This window comes from Myotis myotis, unplaced genomic scaffold (assembly GCF_014108235.1).
Source record: "Myotis myotis isolate mMyoMyo1 unplaced genomic scaffold, mMyoMyo1.p scaffold_m19_p_6, whole genome shotgun sequence".
Taxonomy (NCBI): Eukaryota; Metazoa; Chordata; class Mammalia; order Chiroptera; family Vespertilionidae; genus Myotis; species Myotis myotis.
Genome location: NW_023416368.1, coordinates 65,777,945 through 65,801,470, shown reverse-complemented (window position 1 = coordinate 65,801,470; position 23,526 = coordinate 65,777,945). Strand labels below are relative to the sequence as shown.

The following is a 23,526-nucleotide window of genomic DNA, read 5'->3' as shown; positions in this document are numbered from 1 at the left end:
GGTCATTTCCCGTCTCCTAAAATCCACCCTACCCTGCCCTGGATTCGGAATGTACACATGTTGCTCATCTTTCCAGGCCCCTCTCCTCTAACAACTTTTCTAAGCCTTTTCTAATGGCTCTGCTGTAACTAATCTTGCCTTTCTTTGAATTCTCACCAAACAATGCATTTTATTCCATATTATAGCTAGCTTCATGTTGTATGTCCCCTTTTCGCTATAAACTGCATACTGGAAAGCAGCCACTAAGTCTAAATCAACTTTGTGTCTTCTACATGCATCATAGTTTCAGGCAGGTACTAATATCATTTAGTGGTATACATACCTCAGTTTGGAGCATTTTTATTAGACAGCATACAACTAAGCAGAGCTCTGTGCTCTATAAAAGAGGTGAGTGGGCAACTAAGCAAAAAGATGTGAATTGTTTTCAATATCGCATAGAATCCAGTTTAAAGGCAAATCTTAGGCTTTCCATAGACATAAGGCCATCTAGCCTGAAGTTGCTCATTAAAGAAAAGGAAATAGCAAGTCACACATTACACAGAAACTATAATATCCACCATTGTCCGTTGTTTTGTAGGCCTGTGGAGCTGGAGCAGTTATTTCCGCTGCCAAACTTCCAGCAGTAACACTTAAAAGTTGCCAGTATGGTATGATGCCATCAGTGTTTAAAACTTAGAAAGGCTCATTGATTTTTACTGGTTTCTTACACAATCCACTTCCTTTAAGACCAAGTGAGCCAACCCTGATTGAGAGAAATTACAGAATGAATAAATGTTATGGTATCAACATAGAAATTATTTCGTTTCCTTTCCTCACTTCAATTTCCAAATTTATTTTTGGCTTCCATTGCCACCAGTCATCACCCCCAATGCTCAGTGCCACACATTCTTATAGTCCCACCCACCCTCCTCCCCTTCCTTGGAACATTCTGATACACCATCATACCAATTTCAGAGGAGGCAAACTAATATCCTCATGCAATAAAACAGCTTTCTAAAGCAAGACAACCTGGAACAAGAATCCTTACCACATCTCAAGTAAGACAAATGAATGTCACAAAGATTGGATAAAATAGCAGTTTTATTCCAAGACTGGCAGAGTTACAGTGACTGCAAATTGTAACTGTTGTTGGATTTCTACTTTACATGGTTGTAGTTATGAGTCTACCCTTGTGAGCCAGAACAATTATTTTACAATTAGTTTAGACATGTCTGAGCCCAGAAGGAATATTTCTATTTCGATCATTACATTTCCCTTGAACAGAAACCAGTGCTACCCAAAACCAGGTCAATTCAACTCTTCACATGTGGGTTTCTAACCACTGTCCAAAGTTGAACAAACATAAATGCAAATGCTCAAACATTTAATTACGGTTTCAAACTGCAGTATAAAACAGCAACAATGGGCTTTCATGCACTAAACAAACACAAACAAACAAACAAAAGACGGGCTAGTAACTTCATTGTCAAGATACACCATGATCACAATCCTTTAAAACGCAATGCACACCCCTGAGTTTGGACTGCAGATCTATCACTTACACATCTAGTAAATGACCCAATTTGTTTACATGGCTCTGTACCTTTTTATGGCCTTTCTATAAAGAAGTTATTACATCCATTCCCTTTATTTTGTTTAAGAGTGTTTGAATGAGCCCCAGAACCACAAGCCCATTAAACAAGCTCTCCTCAGATGGACATGGTCTCATATAACTCACCACTGCCGGGGAAATTTTCAAAACAATGTTTGTAATTTGGAAACACCACACATTCCCACACACCAAAAGTATTTCCTGAACTTTATGCAGTTTTACATTTGGGGGAGATATGTTCAATAAGTTCTATGTTTTCCATTTTCCCAAGTAAAAGTGTGGCCTTTGCACTTCTTCCAGAAGATTTGCACCTCTGAGTGTTTTGTTATGGTAGGTTGACCATTCAGAAATGACTGCAAACAAAGATTGCAAGGCAATGTGAAATCCAGACATCCTAATTGATTTCCTAGGATGTAAATGTTAGTTCTAAGAGGAAACCATTTGAAAGCAGTTAGTTTAATGGGGTGCCCAACTGATGCCTATTAAAAGTTATCGGTACAGATTAAAGATGAATTTTCTACATTGAAGAAAAAGCGTTTTAAAATAAGCATACAGAATACTTCATTTCTAATTTTACATTTTTAACCATGCCTATAAACTTCAAGCCTGCTAATATTCGCAAGAAAACAAAGGTTACAGCCACTTCTTCAAGGGTTAGCATTTATCAATGAAACAGCTGGACTCTCTCAACATCCAATATCTTCGCCGGATTTTGACCTGAGAACCACCTGCTATTTTTAGATTATTGATTTTTCTAGAAACAGACAATTTGTGATACAAAGTAAAGATATGGTTTTGCCCATGCATACTACATATCTATAACATAGAACACTGCATGTGAAACTGCAGAAACACCAGTGTGCCATGTGGTCTAGTCTCATATTCTAGAGATAATTCATTTTCATACTAGTACAGGCCTCCAAAACTGGAGTGTATCTTTGTTTATAAATAAAAATAAAGCCAATAACAATATACCTACTTATTTAATAAGAAGCATCCCCAATACCTTTATTATCTGCCCCACAAACGTATTTCCAGTGGAAGAGATCTGTTTCTTGTACAACCCATCTCTGGCTCTAGGGGTGCAGAACTATGCTTTCCAGACTAGCACCATTCAACTCTTCTTGTGGTTTTTATAGTGCTCACATATTTGTCCTTAGAATGGATGGAATTATTATTTGTGGGGAGAGGTCCTTGTCGCCACCTGTTGCTAGTGGGAGTGGATTTATGCGATATCCCGAGAAAAATGATTCTCTGAGACTCGCACAGGAGAATGAGTGATTTTTACTTGAGTGAAATTAAATCCTTGGGTTTCCAAGGTCTCATTTCCCCTTGGTCCCGCCAAGGAAGAAGTGTAGCTGTGGCTCCAATAGGACTAGAGTCAGAGTTAGTGTCCAGAGTTTTTGTTCTTTGTTGGGACAACACAATTCAGCATCAGGCTAGCTTAGCTTGTGTTCCCTGCTGCAGTCCGTCAGTGAATTGTACATGGGGCTCGCAGGGCCATGTGGCTATGGAGGAAACACAGGCGAATGCAAAGAAGCAGAAATGAGAGGCCTATGAGCCAAGAGGAACAAGAGGGTGAATTCCTTTTGGGAGGTTATGTATTCCCCAGATTTTCGTGAGCTTGCAGTGGCCACGGCCTTGCTGGCCAATGATCTCTCTTCCCAGCTGTAACTAACAGGTACCTGCCCTAGTCACCCCAACTTCATGTGCATGCATCTATTTATCTTTTGTTAGTCCTTCATCCCCAGTGTTTTACAGGGAATGGGCCCATGGTTCCTTGGGGAGTTTGAAACTGCAGCTTCCTGGTGAAGCTGACCAAATGACATCCCTGTCATCTATCATGTCTGGCCTTCCCTTTGCTCCTTTCCTATTATTGATAACTAGCTAATTACAACAGTGTCAGTATGATAGCAAATCACACTCTAGTAACCAATAGTCTTTAGTATATTTCCATAGAACACGCTGAAAACTCTAGATGTTATTTCCTGTGTTCTTAAACAATTTGCACCCTACCTGTCACTATGCCTCGAGTTGAAAGAATGATAAATCAGAAACGAACCCTGCAGGTTCCTCTTTTGCCAAGCCCAGTTAGAAGTTTCTAGTAGGCAACTGAATCTTTCTTCCCATTTGTTCACAATTTAATCACATTTTAAACAAATGTTCCTTCTTAGTACTTTGCTTTTAAACACTGCCTGCTGTCATAAAAAAAAATAAATTATAATGCTTTAATGATTCGCAATTTGCACTTCTAATCACCTCAAACTATGAATGCCTGCAGCACTATGTGAAACAGACTGTGATGTATTCCTCAGTGGAAAAAAAGATAAAAAATAATATGACTCTTTAAAAGACAGATGTCCTTATAAATACCCAACAAAAATAACTACCAACAACAACATGAGATAAGTACCACAGAAGTCCAACTTCTGTTGTTCAGGGTTTCTGATCGCTGTGGTGACACAAAAGGCAGGTGCATGGGCCAGCTGGGCATGTTGAAGTACAGAAGCCTATCTCCATCTTGCAAATAATGAAAACCTTAAAATAGTATTCTCTCATGAACAGGGCTTTCCTAGAATGCAAAGCATATAGATAAAAAAAAAAAAAAAAAAAAAAAAAAAAAGGCAGGACAGCTAGATAACACAGCCACCAAGAGAATCCATTTCTTTCCAGTCCTCAAACACCACAAAATAATTCTAGCCTTTGTATACCAGGGACCAGAATGAACCTCATTAGAACAATGATGCAGTTACTCCAGGTAGAGGAATTAATTTTCCACGAAACTTTAAATCCTTTCCCTTAAAAGTGTTAAGGCCTTTTTTCTTTGCTTCTTGCAATGTAATAGCTTCATTACATTAATTCAGTGCGTTGGAAACTGCCTCCCTTTTATCACAACCTCCTGATCCCTCAGCCAGGCTCATTCTGCATGCCATCCATTTTGTGAATGAAGTGTGAAAATAGCTCTTTGTTTACATAAAGAAGGCAATAGAGAGTAGTGTGGACACGGGCTGAGCTGATTTGAGTGTAACTGAGGCTCTGCAGCCTGCCCTTCTCACCAGTTCAGAACATCCAAACATGCCTAATGACTGGGAGAAAATTCCAACACTAAGCAGTTCACTGCACACACCAAAGCAGAGCTCTGCTATTACACGCCTGCTTAGAAAATCACCAGAAACCAAGGGGTTTGACTACATCTGAAACATGAAGGCAACATTTCCTTTTATTCTGTTAGTGAACAGCAAAGTCTGCAGGAAGCATTGGGGCCTTTGAATACATACACCCAGGACACCTTTTAACTTTTTTCCTGCCTCTCTCTACTCATGCTTAACACTAAGCTCTTCTTGTCTCTCGCTCATGATACGCCTTTGCCGGCCTCTGTTCTTTCGCAGGCTGTTCCTTCTGTCTAGAATGCTTCCCTCTTTTTCTCTCTCCGACCCACTTCAAAATAAGTCACTTCCTCTGTGGGAACTTTACTCCTTGCCCCTCTTTTCCAGGTAGAATCAGCCGTTTAGTCAATCAGTAAGAGGGTTTTAGAATTGAGCTAAAGCAACTGTGTTCCCATAGCTCTTGGAGCACAGAACTAATAGACCATGAGATGAAAAACACAGGCCCTGCCATTCCTCTGGGACAGAACTTCTCAAGGGCAGGGACGGAATCGCGTTCTTCGTGGCCCCAGTACCTGGGGCAGAGCTCAGCCAAGAGCAGATGCTCGTAAATATTTGCTGAATAAAAAAACAATGTTCTAATAAAACATTAGACCGTTTAACTCACGAAGGAAGAGGCACGTGGCTCCGAGTCCTGGCTTAGAGTCAGACCTAAGTCCAAACGTTTAGCAGCTGCGGGACCTTGGCTAAGCTACTGAGCCGGCGAAGCCTTGCTGTTTCTCCTCATACCTCATGGTGAGGTTATAAAGATAAACTGTATACTGTCTGCAAACACTGAGCACCTGACAGGCACTCCTGGGAAGTCACTATTTTAAGCATTATAAAACCAGAGGCAAAAAAAGAAAAACAAAAAAACACAGAGGCTCACTAAGGACTCTTTAGACCCATTCAACACGCCCCCCCCCCCCCCCCCCCCAAGAATGCATCCAAAGCCTGCCTTTTTTGTGTCCTTCCTGGGAGTTCTTACTGATTTCTTATCAGTACACAGTGTACATAACAGTAATGCAAATCTATATCCTTGTACTTACCATTAATTGGCCTTGTGCTGCTTGGGGGTGTTGGTTTCCCTCAAGAAAACAGATGTCCACTTTGCCTCTGCGCCACCCCCTGCCCCGCCAAAACCCAGCACCAACCCAATACACCTTATTTGATTGAGAAATGGCTCAGGCACTATTCAATGGGGAAAAGGTCAAGTATAAAAAAAATCATACTTTGAAAATAAAAGTGGAGCTAAGTCTAGCACCAAGAAAGCAGAATTACCAAAGCCATCCCGGCAAAGATGGTTCGGTTTAGAAACCAGGCCAATGTCCAGGGAGGAAGCTGCTCGGTCACCAGGGAACTGGAAATCACCACTTGAAGATGGCATGTGAGGTCTCATGTGAAGTCAGATCATTGATCAAATTGGCTAAACTCAATTAAAAGGTATGTTCAGGAAATAAAAAACAAAATGAGATAATGAGACCAAAATATATCACTCGTAACAAATTGGCTGTAATGAAAGATGTAATTAATTTAACTCCTCTTTAGAATTTTTAACTCCTTGGCCCTCAATTTTAGGAACGTTACAAACAAAAATTTCAAAAGGGTGAATTAATCCTGTTTCAGGCAATCTATTCAAGGCCACAGCTATGAATTTCTTTCCTGATGCTTTTGACTTCAAAGTGAAATCTGAACCTCTGTATCGATTATCCTATACAATATGGTGTAAATAAAAATTAAGGTTGTTCATGAAATCCATTGCAAAGACTAACAGGCCGTGTTTTCCAGGCTATGCTTCTTATTCACTCCTATGTTACTGTCACCACTGAGATAACTTGCTAAATCAAATGTTCAAAATTATCTTTTTAAAAACCCTCCCTTATGGAGCCATGTGTTCAAATGCAAGCCATCTCCTTTATCATCACCAATTAACCAGCCAAAATATTAAAATAAACATCATTCATCCATGAACCTGGTACACCTACTTAAAATAATGTCCTATCATGTAATAGTAACAATTCCAAAGGTAGTATTTCAAGTAGTTTGCCAAATTTCCACCCTAAAAGAAGTATTATACATTAAATTATCTGTTCCATTTAATTATTTTGATTATTTTGAGATTGTATTCTTTAGTGATCTTGTAAAGAATATTTCCGAATCAAGGGAGTCTCACCTCCTTTCACAACCTGCAAAGCATGCAACTCCCTAAAATAATCAAGAAATGCTTTTATACGTAGCATTGGAATTTTAAAACTAGAATTCTATTTGTCTAACTGGTTCTCACATAAGGAACACTATTCCACCACTTTAGCAGTTTAACACTGTTGTATTCAACAGTAACCTTGACAATGTTACTTTAGCCCTCTAAGCTTCACTTTACACATCAGTAAGGGCAGGTTCCTTAGGAACCTTCCAGTCCTAACATTCCACTCACCATGTTCACTGCTCATTTCTGGCCTATGCAAGTTATCAGTGAGCCATAAGCAAAAGATGAAAGAAAGCACACAGATTTTGGAGGCATGTCAGTCATTCAAAATTCAGCATTCTTAAGAGTCCGTGGCCCATATCATAACCCTATTTCAGAAAATATAGAGGTACAGTCAGTTAAGAGAAATACTAGTTAAGAGAATAACTAGCACCAGTTCTAAGAAATCTACCCACTTACTGGGTATATACTCACCTAGAAACATGGTATATAATTGACCCTTGAACAATGCAGAGTGGTTTGGGGTACCGATCTCCCACAGTAAAAAAATCCAAGCATAATTTTGACTCCCCCCAAACTTAACTACAGTTGGCCTTTTGCATCTTTGAATTCAAAAAACAGTATTTTCAATCCATGGTTGGCAATCTGCTATTGAGAATGTGAAAATACAGTTTCTATCCGTGGTTGGTTGAATCTGCAGATGCCAAAACCTGAGATATGAAAGACCTATTGTACTTACTTTTAAAGCCCCTGTATAAGTGACCAGGTAGGTTAAACCCATGTTGTTTAGAAGTCAGCAGAATTACTAGTAATAAGGGGGTAAAGTAATACTCTGATTTGCATATCTTATCACAAGCAATAAATAAATAATTTTATCTTCCTATGAAAAAAGTAGGACAATGTAGAAGTTCCAAGACCAAAAAGAAATCTTCCCTAACAGGTTTGGCTCAGTGGATAGAGCATCGCCCTGTGAACTGAAGGGTCCCAGCTTCGATTCCGGTCAAGTACATGTACCTTGGTTGTGGGAACATCCCCAATAGGGGGTGTGCAGGAGGCAGCTGATCGATGTTTCTCTCTCACTGATGTTTCTAACTCTCTATCTTCTCCCTTCCTCTCTGTAAAAAATCAATAAAAAAATATATTAAAAAAAAGAAATAGTCAAAGATGGCCTGCCATTCTAGTCAACATCATAGTCTTGCTCTAATATGGCACTACATCCAGAACCATTCAGTAAATATTTATTGGGTGCATACTATATTCATGCCTGTTCTGGGTTCTGGGGCTCTCACAGAGAGCAAAAGTCGGACTAGGTGCACGCCCTGAGGGAAGTTACATTCTGTGAGGTTGGTGGTTGAGGTAGGTTCACAATTAATTAACTAACTAACAACAAGAATATCAAGGAATGGTAAGTGCTGTGTAGTTCAGTAACCTTAATGAAATAAGTGAGAGCTGGCTAATTTAGGCCAAATGGCAGGAAAAAAATCTCTCTGAAAGGTGATTCATCGAATCTAGATGATAGGAAGGCATTACCCATGCAAAAGCAACTGATCTGTGTTGCCCGGGAAAGCAGGGACAACCAATTAAGGGTTGCCATCCTATGCCATGTGTGCCATATCCCCCATCCCCACCTCACATACCAGGCCCCAAACCTTGAGGACCTAGAACCAAAGCAGCTACAAGAAAGAGACTTGAAAGAGATCATACCTACCCTTACTCCATGCCCTTCCAGCTATGGGCTGGGCCTGAGCTGCCAAGCAGGGAGAAGAGATAGGAGTTTGAAATCCAATGTGAACTATTATCTGGAGCTAAAAGTGTCAAAATGCTTAACAATCAGTATGGCAGGCATATTGATTGATCAGGAAGAAAGCCAGCAGGGCTGGAGTAGTGCCCTAGAGCTTCTGAACTGTGCCAGGCATTGACTCTGTAGTTTCTGGTTCATAGATGGTCCATTTGTCCTGGAAGAGTAGCCCGGGCTCCTGCCCAACCCACTGGGAATATTTCACTATTTTAACAATCTGTAAGGTAGTTGTTAGGTTTGATCAAATAATTGAATCAATACCCCTCCCATGGGAACTGACCTTTAGGCCACTTCACAAGGGACATTCCCTTTAGTTTAGACCAGGTTCCACTTGCTAAAACCATTATCTCTCCCCTCTGGACTTTCCCAGAATCCAGACCCGCCCAGATACTTCCCCGCCAGAAAAGCTCGCCTAGAGTTCTTTAAAATCGCTGACTCTCTGTCCCTGGGGGCTGGTGCCATTTTTGGGCTCAGCCCATCTGGGTTTCCAGATGACCTAATAAATGTATAATCCCTCACCACTTTTGGCCTGGTGCATTTCTCCTTCAGCTACCCTAACAGTAGTAATGGTGCATACCAACTGAAAATCAACCAGTAGAGGTGTCCTTAGGCAACAAGAAAGAGAAATTTGAAAAAAATCACAGTTGGAGGCAGTGGTGAAAAAAATGATACAAAGGGATTGCTTAATAAATGAGTTCCATAGAAATTATATCATTCTATAGAGATATTCTAGCTACATATATTGCTTCCAAATAAAACAATCAGAAACACCAAAATTAGACTAAGTAAAGGAAGTGACTTTCATTATGACTGTCACCATTTGGGTTGATACAAATAGAAACCTATAATGAAATTTTTACCAGTCTTAAAAACATTTGCGGGAGCTGGGGTATGAGAATGTGGATCTTATGAATCCCCTAGAGGTCTGGTGCATGGATTCGTGCACCGGTGGGATCCCTTGGCCTGGCCTGTGGGGGCAGAAACCAGCTCTCTGACATCCTCTGAGGGGTCTGGATTGGGAGAGGGTGCAGGCCAGGCTGAGGGACCCCACCAGTGCATGATCGGGGCTGGGGAGGGATCACAGGAGGGCTCCAGGATGTGTCCGGCCCATCTGACTCAGTCCCGATCAGCCAGACCCCAGCAGCAAGCTAACCTACCGGTTGGAGCATCTGCCCCCTGGTGGTTAGTGCACATGATAGCGACTGGTTGTACGGTTGAAACGTCAGAGGGAAAATTAGCATATTAAGCTTTTCTATACATAAATTGGTTAAATATAATTTCTTTAACACACAAAACATTATCATTAGAATCCTGTTTCTACAAAAACTGAGCATATTTGTAGATAAAACAGAATTTGAGCAGAACAAAGGGAGAAAAAACATGAAGTGGAAGAGAAGATAAAGAAGATGTGTAAGAAATAAGTTTCATGAAGGATGCCATGAGAACAGACAAAGCCAAGACTTGGGTGCCTGAGCCAGAGCTCTACAAAACAGCCCCTTTGGGGAAAGTTTAGTATGGAACCCTAGAGAATGTTTACAACTATTTAACAAGTCACAGTCTAGTCCTTGAAGCTTCTTCCAGACCCTAGTACTTTCTGATTACCTTTTAGAGGTAAATACAGAGTATATCAAGTTCAATGTAAAAGATAACGGTTGCTAGGGGAGAAAAGTTACCATAAAATAGAACGGGACTTTTTTGTCACCTATGGTGAAAAGAAATGCTCATCATTACATAATGCCACTTCACTTCTTCAACTTCCTCAACTATCTCAAACCGAACAGAGAACCAGGAGGAAGTTGCTTTTTTTTTTTTTTGAAAAAGTAAAATAAAAACCTCTAACAACCAAAATAAATGTCACAAAGGTTACACATTGCAACTTGTAGACTAACTGGCAGGAAAGTCCCTTTAGGCCTTCGTCAGAGCCTATTCGCTCTTAGACGCTCTTCTAGGAATCGTGATCATCTGTTTTTCAGTAAAATAGAGCTTTGGAGCTGCCACCTAAAAAGGGGGTGGGGAGTGGGCACAATTTTGTTAGATACAGAGACATAGGCAGCAGGAGAAGGAGAGAGCTGGCACGGGGGGGGGGGGGGCAGAAAAGCCATAAACACAAGATACACATTCTCAAAAAGGCATTAGGATGCATTACTAGGGGAACATTTGTCATTCAAAGTAAATGGCCTATAGGCAGGCCACAAAGGCCTTAAGGAAAAGAGCACACACCATAAGTAAGGTGGATAAGGACAACCTTAACTAGCATAGGGATATGCCAAATCTTCACTCAAAATGGTTATAGAAAATGAGAGCACTAATTAGCATGTTTCGGGTCAATGGAATTAAAATCACTCACCAATAGTGCACAGTAGATGAGGCCTTACTCCATCAAGAACTTTGTGATAGAGTCTATTTAGACTACACGCAATGGATAAAGTAAGCCTTGTTTCATTTTGGTTTTTGATGTATGTGATTCTTTCTGCTACAACTCAGAATGCCACCCAGGACTTACTCATTTCATGGCAGGCATTCTCCTCTAAAATGAGTGCACACAGATAATAGTAATTTTTCCCGTGGTCATACAGAACGTATAGACCAGAAACCCTACGTAAATCAGTGTTTTTATCTTTTTCCTCCTTCTTTAAGCTAAATCTGGAGACCATTGGTTTATATGTGAGACTTCGGGATTGGAAGTAAGGTTAAACATGAATGACACAAAGACAACTTACAATATCAGAGGATAAAGTGGCAGGAATTGCAATACAGTATTACATTAAAACCCAGGAAAGTAATAACAGTAAACAACACTGATCTCTCAAAACTAATTTGGAAACCCCTCCACATGTTCCGGTCTAATTCCAAATATCTAATATTGGCTATAGCAATCAATTTACATTTATAACACATCTTTTGTTCTCCTTTTTTTATTAGTTTCAGGTGTACAGCGCAGTGGTTAGACAATCACAAACTTTACACAGTGTTCCCCCTGATATTTCCAGTACCCACCTGGCACCATACACAGTTATTACAATATTACTGATTACATTTCCTACTTTACATTCCCATGACTATTTTGTAACTACCAACCTGTACTTTTCAATCTCTTCACCTTTGTCACCCAGTGCCCCAACTCTTCCTCCCTCTGACAACCATCAGTCTGTTCTCTGTATCTACGAGTCTCTTTCTGTTCTCTGTGTTCGTTTATATTATATAACACCTCTTGAGATACCAAGTTAATATTGAAACTGAGCAGGCCTGGGGATTTGATTGAGTCAACATCATTTAAGACTTTGGAATGCTCCAGAAGAAGAGCATATCATTGGGGCGGAGTCCTTGAAAGCAGGAATGAACTACAATCACAACAGGTCAATATGGACATCTCATAGTTAGCATTAGGAGACCTTTCACAAAATGGTGCCATGCACCATCAGGGCTAATATCATTTTTCTATGTGACACCCTCAGGTGGATTTGTATTCACAGATTTAGACAATAATCTAAATTGAGAAGAGCAATAATACTTCAATAAAAAATCAATCATAATACAATCTGAGGGCAAAAAAAATACACGCATGAGGAAATGAAAAATTTGAAAGCCACACACACACCAAAAAAGAGGTTCTAGCAAATTTGTTCGCGTTCCAAGGGGGATCTTCTTTAGCACCAACCTGTTATCTTCAAATCTTGGAACCTTGAGGGATAAAAAATCAACCTGAGCATGTGCAGGAAAATAGCTCTATATTGCCCCCTAGTGCTTGGCTGTCCCCCTTCTCTTCAGGCTAAAAACTACAAGGTGAGTAGTTCCTCTACTTCTAGTTACTTCCTGCTGCCAGCCTCCTAAGAGCTAAACATAGCCCAATCCTGTGCCCACAGATTAGGAAACAACCAGGCTATTTTTAGCACCATGCATCTTAGGAATGGCAATGGCCCAGCCTCTGATGGCAACAGAATGTGTGTGGCCTGGCTTAATGAACTCACCTCTCCCAAGGGTGTGAACCTACTCCATAAAGTGGCCAATGACCCCTTGAGAACTCTGGGGCCTATTACAAAGTGATCGTGGAATGCGGGTCACAAGAAATGATGACATGGAACGGACAATGAGAGGCACAAGTCACAAAGGGAATCAGGAAGATGACAGAGGCCAGACAGGCGTGATAAGGCAGAGCAGTAGGAGAAATGATATGGGAAAGGAACAATAAAAAAGAGAAGTCAGAAGACAGGAATGTTGGGCATTGTCATTCTGGAGACGCTTGTCTAGTAAGAAGCAGCATGTTGACCTGGACATTTATTTTACATGAGAAAGAACAAAGGTTGGTCTGATCTGTTTCCTGCCAGGGTACAGCTGGTGCTGGGGCTCCTTTGATCACTTTCTCCCAGTCCTCTGCAGCTCCTGTGATTAGAGATAGATCCCTTGGCTGCCCTTTGATCAGCAGCTCAAGCAGCCTGCAGGTGCCATGTGCCATCACATGAGCAAGTTGTAAGAAGCAACCACATGAACAACGGCTGATAAATGTGATCCCACAGATTGCCGCACATACAACAAACACAAACAATGTGTACACAGGTCCCGGGAATCCTTATTTAATGGACTTGTGTACCCTAGGACTTCCTGTGACTTCTTAAAGATGAACACTTTAGAGAGTTTAAATGCAGAGTTGAAACTTGGAAACACCCCACCACATAGAGAAAAAGTTGCTGTGACTTAAACATACAGTACACACCATTCTGATTCCCTAGGTAGGCTGTCTGTGTTCCTTTCGCCTGGTTAATGAAGTGACAGCCTTCCTGCATTCGGGATGAATGACATACAAAGCATTCGACACATGCACATTTCTTTTCAAATAGCATCAAGAGCCACCACTTGTAAACAGGGTGTTTAATATTCTAATTTTAGACAGCCTACATTAACATTGCGGTTTCGTGTGTAGTATAAGATTTCTATTTACAAAGCATTCTCAAAAATGACTTCATAATGGTAGATCAAGAGAAAAAGAGTTTAGAAATTGAATGATGTAAATCATATGGGGTTCAGAGGCTAAGCAAATTACACACCCCGACGCTGCCCTTGGCCTTATGAAAGGAGCCTTTCTCCAGCTCTGTGCAATCCCAGCCCAAGGGAACTTGCATCTGAGAGTTTTCTAAACATTTCAGGTACACTTGAAAGCTGAAAGTAATTCTCATTTCCTATGCAGGATTAGGTCGTTTCCCGCACACACAAAATAGCAGCCATTCACCAGCACGTATAAATACACACCGCTAGAAAGGTATACACAAAGGCACATTTTTAAAAATAGAGCACAAGAGAAATGCACTTTTTTTAATTCACCCTAAAAGTGTCCACTCGGCCTCTTGACCTCTGTGTTTCCTGTCTACTTACTGATTAATTGATGCCTTTCCACTTAAAAGTGCTTCCATTAATGCAGCGGATACGTTTCCTGAAACAGCCCCTCCCGAGTAAAATTTTAAAAATCTGAATAAAGTCAAACATGCCAAGACTCATTCATTGTACATTCGTGTTTAGAGGCACTTCTTGAACTTATAACTGGCAACGAGAGGTCCTGCAATGTGCGTTTGAACTGACGTTCAAGTTCGCTCGCAGAAGGTCCTCTCTCGCTGAAGCGACAGTGGCACTGCGGTTGCCCTATGAGAGCCTGGCGGCAGCTCCCAAAGTTGCAAACTTGCACGTCCCCTCCAAAAGCCCATGGTCCGGGACGCGGCGCGCATCTGCCCGGGGACACAGCCCGCAGACACCCTCGGAGCCCGGGGTACATCACCCGGCGACGCGCAATGGCCAACGTAACACACACACAACGAGAGACGAGGAGGGGGAGCGCGGGGGGCGAGACTCACCGTTCTGCTCCTTGGTGCTGGACAACTGGAATTTACTACTCGGGTTGGACTCAGCCTGCGTCCCGGGCTGGCCGGCCAGGGCGGATGTCAGCAGGAGAAGCCTGAAGAGGAGCATTTGGCTGACTGGGGCGAGAGCTCACTCCCGGCGGGCACTTGGGAAGCAGCGACTCCGGAGCCTCTCTCACCGCCGCCAGGGGAAGGCTGCGCTGGGGTGGACGCTCCGAGCCTGCTCTGGCAGCAGAGAATCGCAGGGTAGTTTCCACATAATCCCATCCAAAACTTTTTCCTAGAGCCCTCTTCTGTGTCTCCAGTTCTTTTTTTTTTTTTTTTTTTTTTTTTTTGAAAAGGATCAAAGCAAAACCTGGACCTGAACCAGTTTCCCAAGGTTTAAACAAATCCTGAGCTGTGCCGAAGTGGTGGGGGTGGGGGTGAAGGCGAGGGAGGAAAGAGGGGGGTGGGGACGCGGGGGAGCCGGGGGAGCGCCGAGAAGTCCCCAGCGAGTGGCTGGGAGCACCTGTCAGTGTGGGGGACAGGACCGTGGCCAACACTCAAGGGTCGCGCGGAGCCGGCCTCGAAGCCGAGTTGGCGGCGAGCACTTTTCGGATCAATCACAAAGCTGCCGATAGATGCGGCTCTCCGGGCGCCCCGCTCCCCCGCCCCACCCCCACCCCCGAAGGGGGAGGGGGAAGAAACTAGGCGAGGGCGCCGCGGCGGGTCCCGGGGCCGAGCAGCCGCAGAGGGGCTCGGGGCCGAGGCCGCCCGGGGAGCGGGCGGAGGGAGGCCGCGGGGCGCGCGCTCCTCCGCCCGGCGCGCAGCCTGCGCCCGGTCCCGACCGCCGCCGCACGGATCCCGGCACCTGGCTGGAGTTTTCCGCGATCAAAGTTCACCTTGTTTGGGGTGCGTCCCCCGCTCCTCCAAGCCCGCGGAAAGTCGGCAGCTCGGGGTCACCGCGGGGCTCCGGTCGTTCCTGGGGCGCTGCCCCCGCGCTGCGGGCTCCCTGCAAACCTCGGGGCGCGGAGCGGCGTCTCGGCACGGGGTAGGGAGAGCAGGCCGGGCGGGCCGAGGCTCCAGTTTGTCCCCTCCCCTTCTCTACCTTCCCCCTGCCGGCGGAGACGGGAGGAGGGGGCCGTGGGCCAAGCCCGGGCGGAGTGCGCCGCCGGCGCGGGGAGGCTGAGTCGCTCACCGGCTGGCTGCCCGAGGGGAAGGACGGGGGTCGCCGCCTACCGGAGGGGCACCCCCGGGTCGCGTCCTCTCGCACTGGCTAGGACCGCCAAGTGGCCGTCCAACAGGTGCTGGCACAGTCAGGGGGGTCCTGCTGGGCTCCCCCAGACAGGACCCGCAGGGCCGGGAAAGGAATGCAGGCAGTCTCCTGGCTTCCTTTCCACAGGGCGCCCTTAACCCCAAAGAAAGAACCAGATGGGTGGTGAAGGGTGCTACAAAAGCAAGCAGAAGTGAGGAAGAACTTTCTGCAGCGCTCTCTCTCTGCCCCCGCCCCCTGTGGCCAGGATTCGTCATTAAATTCCAAGGGGATCCCCATTCCCAAAGGGCTTGGCCAGAGTTTCTGGGCCAAAGGAAGAACGGTAATTGGAATTCAAAGATTTCCCTCTAGTGTCCAGCTCTCTGAAGTAAGGTGGGTAAAGCAAAAGTAAAGACAGACAGCCAAAATAACAACAACATTCATCCATTTAACAGATACTGTATTTATTGAATGCCTGCTGTATCACTCTCCTAGGAGCTGGGACTGTGGTAGTGAAAACAGAAAGTCTCTGTCCTCTAAAGCTTGCATTCTAGTTGGACTGCATTAAATGGACATCAAGCAAATCAGAAGTATCACCCAACCTCTGGTTAAGTCAAAGCAAACAATTCTCCCAGGAACGGGTGCCAGAAGGGATCCGAAGGAAGCATATAGCCTTAAGGTATATGCTGATATAGGAGTGGAGTCTTCAAGGACTCTTTCTTAAGGAGTTGCCCTTCCTGACCTTGCAAGGTCATCTACTAAGTATTGAGGAGAGCTACCCTGAAAAGGGACCCAGGGATGCTGGGACAAGGACCTACTCTTGCTCCCCCAAACCAGGAGCTTCCTCAGTCTTGCTGAAAATGCCAAACCTGCTTCCTGTATGTGGACACCCACTGAGACCAACCCACCTGACCTCTCTGCTGGTAACATCCTCTTAGACCTCTTCTCTTGTTCTCTTCTTAGAACTCTGCTAAGCTCAGCTCCAATTTGAAACCTTTATTCATCTATTGCATTCACTCATCCTGATTTTTATTTTACCACTTCTATCTTGACAGAGCACAGGATACCAAGGCAAATAAATAAGGCCCAGTCTTTGACTTTAAACAACTTCAGTTTAGAGGACACAGCTATTATATCCACGTTTGCAGCTCCTCGACCTGAATTGTGAATCCATATCTGCACAATAAATATGTTCCAAAAATATTTTGTAGATTTGTGAGCGAGAGCGGAAATGTTTCCAATTTAACCGCATAATTTGACTTGTTATATAAAAGACATGCTTCATGAATGCGTTCTAATCTACAGTCGTGTGCAGCTTAACAACCGGGGTGCACTCTGAGAAATGAGTCACTAGGTGATTTCATCATTGTGTGAACATCACACAATGTATAGAGTGCAATAAGCAAACCTAGACGGGATAGCCTACTGCACACCTGGGCTATGCGGTATGACCTATTGGTAGAGCCTACAAGCCTGTATGGCATGTTACTGCACAAGACCGAGATTAAGTCAAACACAATGAGAAATGATGTAATCAAGAGATGCAGTCAACAGGAGACTTCTGAGGCTGCCGCCCTCATAACACCTCATACTGTTTTACAGCAAACTTTGTTCTTGGAAGTAAAAACAGTCCACTCAAAAAGACTGATGAAAGCATAGCATGCTAAATACATAAACCAGTAACATAGTTAGTTATTATCAACATCAGTTATTACATACTGAACATAATTGTATATGCTATAGTTTTATACTACCGGCAGTGCAGTAGGTTTGCTTACTCCAACATCACTACAAACATGTGGTGATGTTACAACAGCAACCATGTCAATAGGCGATGGAAATATTTTAGCTCCATTATAATCGTATGGAACCACTGGTATATATTCAGTGCATTGTTGACCCCAATATCTTCATGTAATGCGTGAGTCTATTTATAATATAACTATTTACTTCCCAGATTTTCTAATTTTGTAAGTTTAATTTTTTTTTAAATCAGGATTTTCTAAATGAGTCTGTTGAATGCCCATATACTTGAGTTTCTTGAGAGAGAGAGAGAGAGAGAGAGAGAGAGAGAGAGAGAGAGAGAGAGAGGCTGCAGATTAAATCCATTTGCTCTCACAAGATTATAAGGATGATCTCTACTCTTTATTTTGTATCATTTCATATTGGCTAGAACAGTGCCTGGCCCAGGGGGGATAATAAATAAACACTCTTGACTGACTGACAGGGTTTTTTTATTGGAGTCCCTTACATGCTCCCTGGAATTTCAGCATGAAGGTTGCATTTGAAAAGTTACAGATGATCTAGAATAATACTCTATCTCTGCATTTTACCTCATCCACATTCTACAGATTGATTTGACAATCCCCTTACAAATAAAGCCAGCCATGACCCCCAGACAAAATCACGTCCACATTGCCTGGTTTCCTTTCAATGGACTTGCATTGTTGTTTCTTAAACTCTCTTGCCCTTGGCATAGTTGATTTCTTTTAACACTTTATCCTTTGCCTGTCTTCCTGCTCTATTTAATTATAAACATTTCTTAGGAAAGTAGGATCCTTGAAGTGAAAATAAATTATATAATCTGGAGTCTGCACAATTACTAAACAATATATTTTTTTATGAATATAGCTTTGCGTTGGCCTAAAGCACTTTCCTTAAAGAAAGACATCTGTTTTGCCAACCTAGAGAAAATAATTGTGAACATTCTTTGTGGTTTTCATGTTTTCTTAAACCTTAGCAAGGAGTGCCCGCTTGGGCTGAATGCCTGAAGAGTGTTGCTACAAATTTCTGTTGAAGAACATAGTAGATGTGCTTAGTTCTTAACAATATAAGTTTGGGGAGGCATCACTGCTAAATTTTTTAAAATGGAATAAAATTTAAAGCAAACTACCCATTTAGCCAGTTATTTAACACCCAGGAGGACAGGAACCACCAAGATATATTTTGCCTCAGAAAATCAGATATTACAAGTTTTCTGGCTCTCTCTTTTTCTGGATTCAATCCCAACACACACACACACACACACACACACAAGAATACCTGCAAAATTATTTTAAGACCTTTCAGTTATTTTGTGGCAGATAATTAAGCATGAATGTCTGAAGTTCAGGCAGCTCTGACCTACTAAATGTCCACTAGAATTCCAGAATGGCCAATAAGCAACACTTATGCATACATTTAAATGAGACCAGGGGCTAGAGGTGTCATTTGTAAGCAAATTAAGTGCCTAAGAATCCCAGCAGGAATAAAGACTGTTCTAGAAAAAAAAAATGAAGTAGGTAGTCTCTCTTAGAGTTATCCTTTTCTCTCCCCACTTTTCCAGTTACTCCCATCCTGAGAAACATATGACCTTGTTATCTCTATATCTAGCCCATGTGAATACTCTGTCTTTCCTACCTAGAATAATTAACACTCTTTTTCTTATGTTTAATGCTTGTTGATCAGTCATCACTACCTCCCAGAGTAACAGCTCCTAATCTGAAAAAGGCTTATTGCTATGGCAAAAGATAGAGGTCTCTGCTAAGGCCCTGCTCTTGAAGGAGCAGATGTGCTTTTTAATTTTGACTTTTGGGGGAGACGAGAGGTGGGAAGTTAGAGGTGTGGGGCCAGGAGAAATGGGTGACAAGGACTGGCCTTCGCATGGCCCTCTGGATTTTCTCATTGAAGCAAAGCTGCTGTTTCTGTTGTGAAATCATGGTTGAGTATGCCATTTGTTTTTCAAAAGTGCTTGTCTGACTCAGAATTCACAGGGACTAAGTAATCAGAAAGAGCCTCAAAGAAAGGGAAGCCCTAGTAACCTTTGAACCATCACCACAACAAAAGATCATTTCACTGGAAGATGGGAGACCAGGGATTTGGTCTGGCTTTACCACTAACAAAGAGTACAACCTTGATCTAGAAATCCTCTCTGCTCCTTTTCTTTACATGAGAAATGTACACTGGCTTCGGTCTCAATCCTCTTACTATTATGGAATCCTTTGATTCTCTGAGCTATTACAGATAGTGATGGCAATAGTTTTTTCAACGTAATGATGTTTCTATGATAATACATGACTAGAACAATGATTTCCAGCCTCAGTACAAAGGTGTGTTGGTGGCTGTCAAAAAATGGTGAACAGGTGCTTCTACCTAAACTTGTCCAATCAGGTAGTCTTTTATCTGTTATTATTATGGCTTGGAAAGACAAGTTCTACTAATAGCCAAAAAGAAGGGGAGAAAAACAAGCTCAGACATCGCTGATTAGGCCAACTATCAAGAACTTTATTGAATTCAAGAAAACTAAATAAATTATATGTGGGTATCCACATTTTAATTTCTTTTAATATTTTGTTTTGATTTTTAGGTAGAGAGGAAAGGAAAGGGAGAGAGAGATAGAAACACAAATGAGAGAGATACATCAATTAGCTACCTCCTGCACGCCCCCTCACTGGGGATTGAGCCCACAACCCGGGCATGTGCCCTGACCAGGAATTGAACCCAGAACCTCTTGGTTCATGGGACAACGCTCAATCCACTGAGCCACACCAGCCAGGCTCCACATTTTAATTTTTAATATTTGTTTGGTATCATGTTAACAATATCAAAAGAGGCAAAATACGGCCCCAAAGTAAGGAAGAATAGCTGTAAGTGAGTTGCAATGAATAAGGACATAATATTGTTTCTAGCCAAGAACAGATGGCCCATCTCCTGCTGTTCTAAACAATCACACAGGAGGAATGTGAAACAATTTTAAGAGCAAGGGGCATCCCTAAAATTGTGGGCAGCAATCAGACCCTATGCTTGGTCATATCCTCCGGTCAAGAAGATGTCATTTTCCTCTCCCTTGAACTCATGTGTAGGATATGAAAGCTGTTGTCTGCATTGTGACAAATCACAGTAAAGGGGTCAAGACACAGCTACAGATCCGCCTTTCTCAGATAGTGACCCTCTTATTTCAAAGGTCATGGGAGAAGGACCCTTTCACTTTGTGATCATTGTTTCAAACACAGTCCTTCCCTTGGCACTAGCCTTTGTAAAAGAGGTAGATAGCCTCAGTACACTGTTTAACGAACATTTAAAAAGCGTTGTTGGTTAGCAAAAAGAAAAATATGGCTTAACTAATCTAATGCTAGAAGCATCCTCAATTGTTTTTAAAGTTCCAGATAGTTCATACCCCTTCCTATAATTATTACTATTACTATTTGCTGTCTTTATCATTTTTCTAGTAAGAAAGGTGCTTGCTCTCTTTTATCCTAAAACAGCCTTGCAACATTTGTAGGCATTGTTTTGTTTTCCCAAATTTTATTTTTGTCACCTCAATTTGCTCTGATGTTTTCCTCATTTCCCTGAGCTATATTCTCTCCTTTCTTATCATCTGAATCTTCTTTCATGGTCCTCCATGAAATCAGGAAGATTAAAAACCCTTGTTTTCCTCTTGCAGGCAGCTCGAAAGGATTTTAGTTAAACAAAAGGCAACCAAGAAAAGTTAAAGTGAAAGGACAATTATTTATGTTCAAATTTATTTTTTGAAGCACCTGTCATATTGCAGGAAATGTTAGATACCTTAGATATATTTTCTTAATTAATTTCCCCACCAGTCCTTTGAGAAAGGTCAGAATTTTCCCCATTTGTATCAAAGAAACGGATTCTAAGAGGAGAAAGGATTTTCCCAAGAGTGACACTATTAATGACAGGCACAGTTAATGTTGGACTCCACAACTTCCCCTTCTACTCCTGTGCTTTTAATTTGACACTTTTAGGCCCCTAGATTTTGGACAAAAACATTCTTATTTGAAGCTTTCTTATGTTTCTCCTCTAAGTTTTCTTCATAATGACTGCTTTCCCCTATGCTTTATTTGAGGGATACTATGGGATATGCAGATGACTTTTCCATATGTTCTAGAACACAACACTAGACAGCAATCTTCCTGGAACAGCTTAAATAAAATATTTAAGTCATGGTGATACGGGTTACTTGAGACAGTGGTAGTGACTAAGGCGTTGGAAAGCTGGCCATGAGGTTGCAGCCCACCCAAAGCGTGGGCTATCATGACTATTCTGTTTATGCCGGCCAAGGTTAGTCATCCAGCTGATGCCTTGGACTAGACCATCTGTAGGCAGTTATTTCCAAGATTCTATCTTCTTGTCTCTGAGAGCAAAGGGGATGAATTATCATTCCTCCTTTCCTACTCATGATTGCTACTGAATTAAAGCATCAGGAATGGGAAGAAATGCACTGTTTTCCCAGTTGCTTCATTTGAAGAGTCAATGTATGATTAACTATAGATGTCAGAGTCTAGGCTTCTCTTATTTATCCGATTCCATTACATATCAATTCCACATGTTTTTCACTTAACATTTCTGGCCTATGGGTTTAAATTTGCATCTTCATTGATAATTTTACAAAGGTATTTTTAGATTGGTTGGAGTTATTCAAAGCACAGACTGTGACATGAACTAACTAGTGACTTGTTAAACCCTCAGGCAAGCAAAATTCTTCAACTGACATTCTAATTCCTTAAATAAATTTCATTTGTTTCTGAAGGAGATCTACCAAATGAAAAGACTCTAGTGGTGTCATTTTTGTCCCACTGGACAGTAAGTGGAAAAAATTCTTTACTTCCTTTGTTTTGTTTTGTTTTTTCATGAATGGCTTTTTAAACACACATGCAACTAAATTAAAAAAAAAATGTGAAGCAACTAATCATTATAGCTACTATCATTCATATTTATTGAGGCAAGCAATTATGAGACAGCATAGGGATGTGGTCCTGGGGCGAAGGAAGGCCAGATGGCCAGAAGAACACCACAGGAGCTGACCACCCCTCCACTCCCTACAAAAACATGTAAAAGTAGTTATTCTTATCTCCCTCCTAATGGCTAACCTCCTTGCAGATGTCAAAACCACCGTTCCACATGAGCAGTTGATCAAAGTTTGACCACTGTAGGACCTTCCTGGGTGGCGGTAGTGAGCAATCAAACACCTTGGCCTTCCTTTGCAGGTGGGAATGATACCGTTTTAATAACCTGGTTATTATTTAATAGGAAAGGAATAAAGCAAAGACTAAATAATGAAGGTATGCCATTTATACTGCTTTACTAATTTACCACTCTCCAAGTCTATTCCCTGCTAATTGACGGGGGAAAGGACTGGACAAAGGCAGTTTTGATGTATGCCTATATAGATTATTTTTGAAGGTTATTGTCACTGTATACACCCACATTCAGCATTGCAAGCCCTCCTTAGGGAGAGAAAATTCTCATTCCTCAGAATCTATTTAGTCAGGTATATGCATCAACTGTCACCTAGTCTGAGAACTCTAGTAGCCTTCCCGCTTCCATTTTATATCTATGGAGCTGGTGTCATTACTAAATTCCTAACTGAAATATTTACAACGAGGTATTCTACAACAGCAGTTCCTCTACTGCTATTAAGCCATTGTTAAATTAATCAACTGCAACTCTTTGAGTAAATATTAATAGAAGCCTCATTTTAAAGATGAGAAACTGAACCCCAGAAAAGTTTTGTAACTTGCTCAAGGTCATATCATTTATAAGTATTAAAGTCAGAATTTGAATGCAGGTAGTTGCTTCCAGAGCTGGCACTTTTAACCATTGTGTTTTCTTTTCCCCACATCATCTAGCACAGGGTTAAGTATGTAGTGACTCAAGAAATAACATTTCAACCTTTTAAAACATACATTTATATTAAGCATTTGGTGTTTATTTT

At 42.0% G+C, this 23,526-nt stretch overlaps 1 protein-coding gene across 2 annotated transcripts in view; it reads right to left on the bottom strand.

Annotated features, from left to right (window-relative positions):
• Positions 1-16,007, bottom strand: part of PDGFC (platelet derived growth factor C) — a 187,912-nt gene extending 171,905 nt beyond the window's left edge. The window contains exons 1-2 of one of the 2 annotated variants that reach the window (XM_036314091.1): positions 15,466-16,007; positions 14,579-14,809 (exon numbers count right to left, since the gene is read on the bottom strand). In XM_036314091.1, coding sequence (XP_036169984.1) covers positions 14,579-14,693 — 115 coding nt within the window. In that variant the 5' untranslated portion in view covers positions 14,694-14,809; positions 15,466-16,007. Of the gene's footprint in view, positions 1-14,578 lie in introns of both variants that reach the window. The other variant, XM_036314090.1, reaches the window with a different exon arrangement.
• Between the last annotated feature and the right edge of the window lie 7,519 nt (positions 16,008-23,526).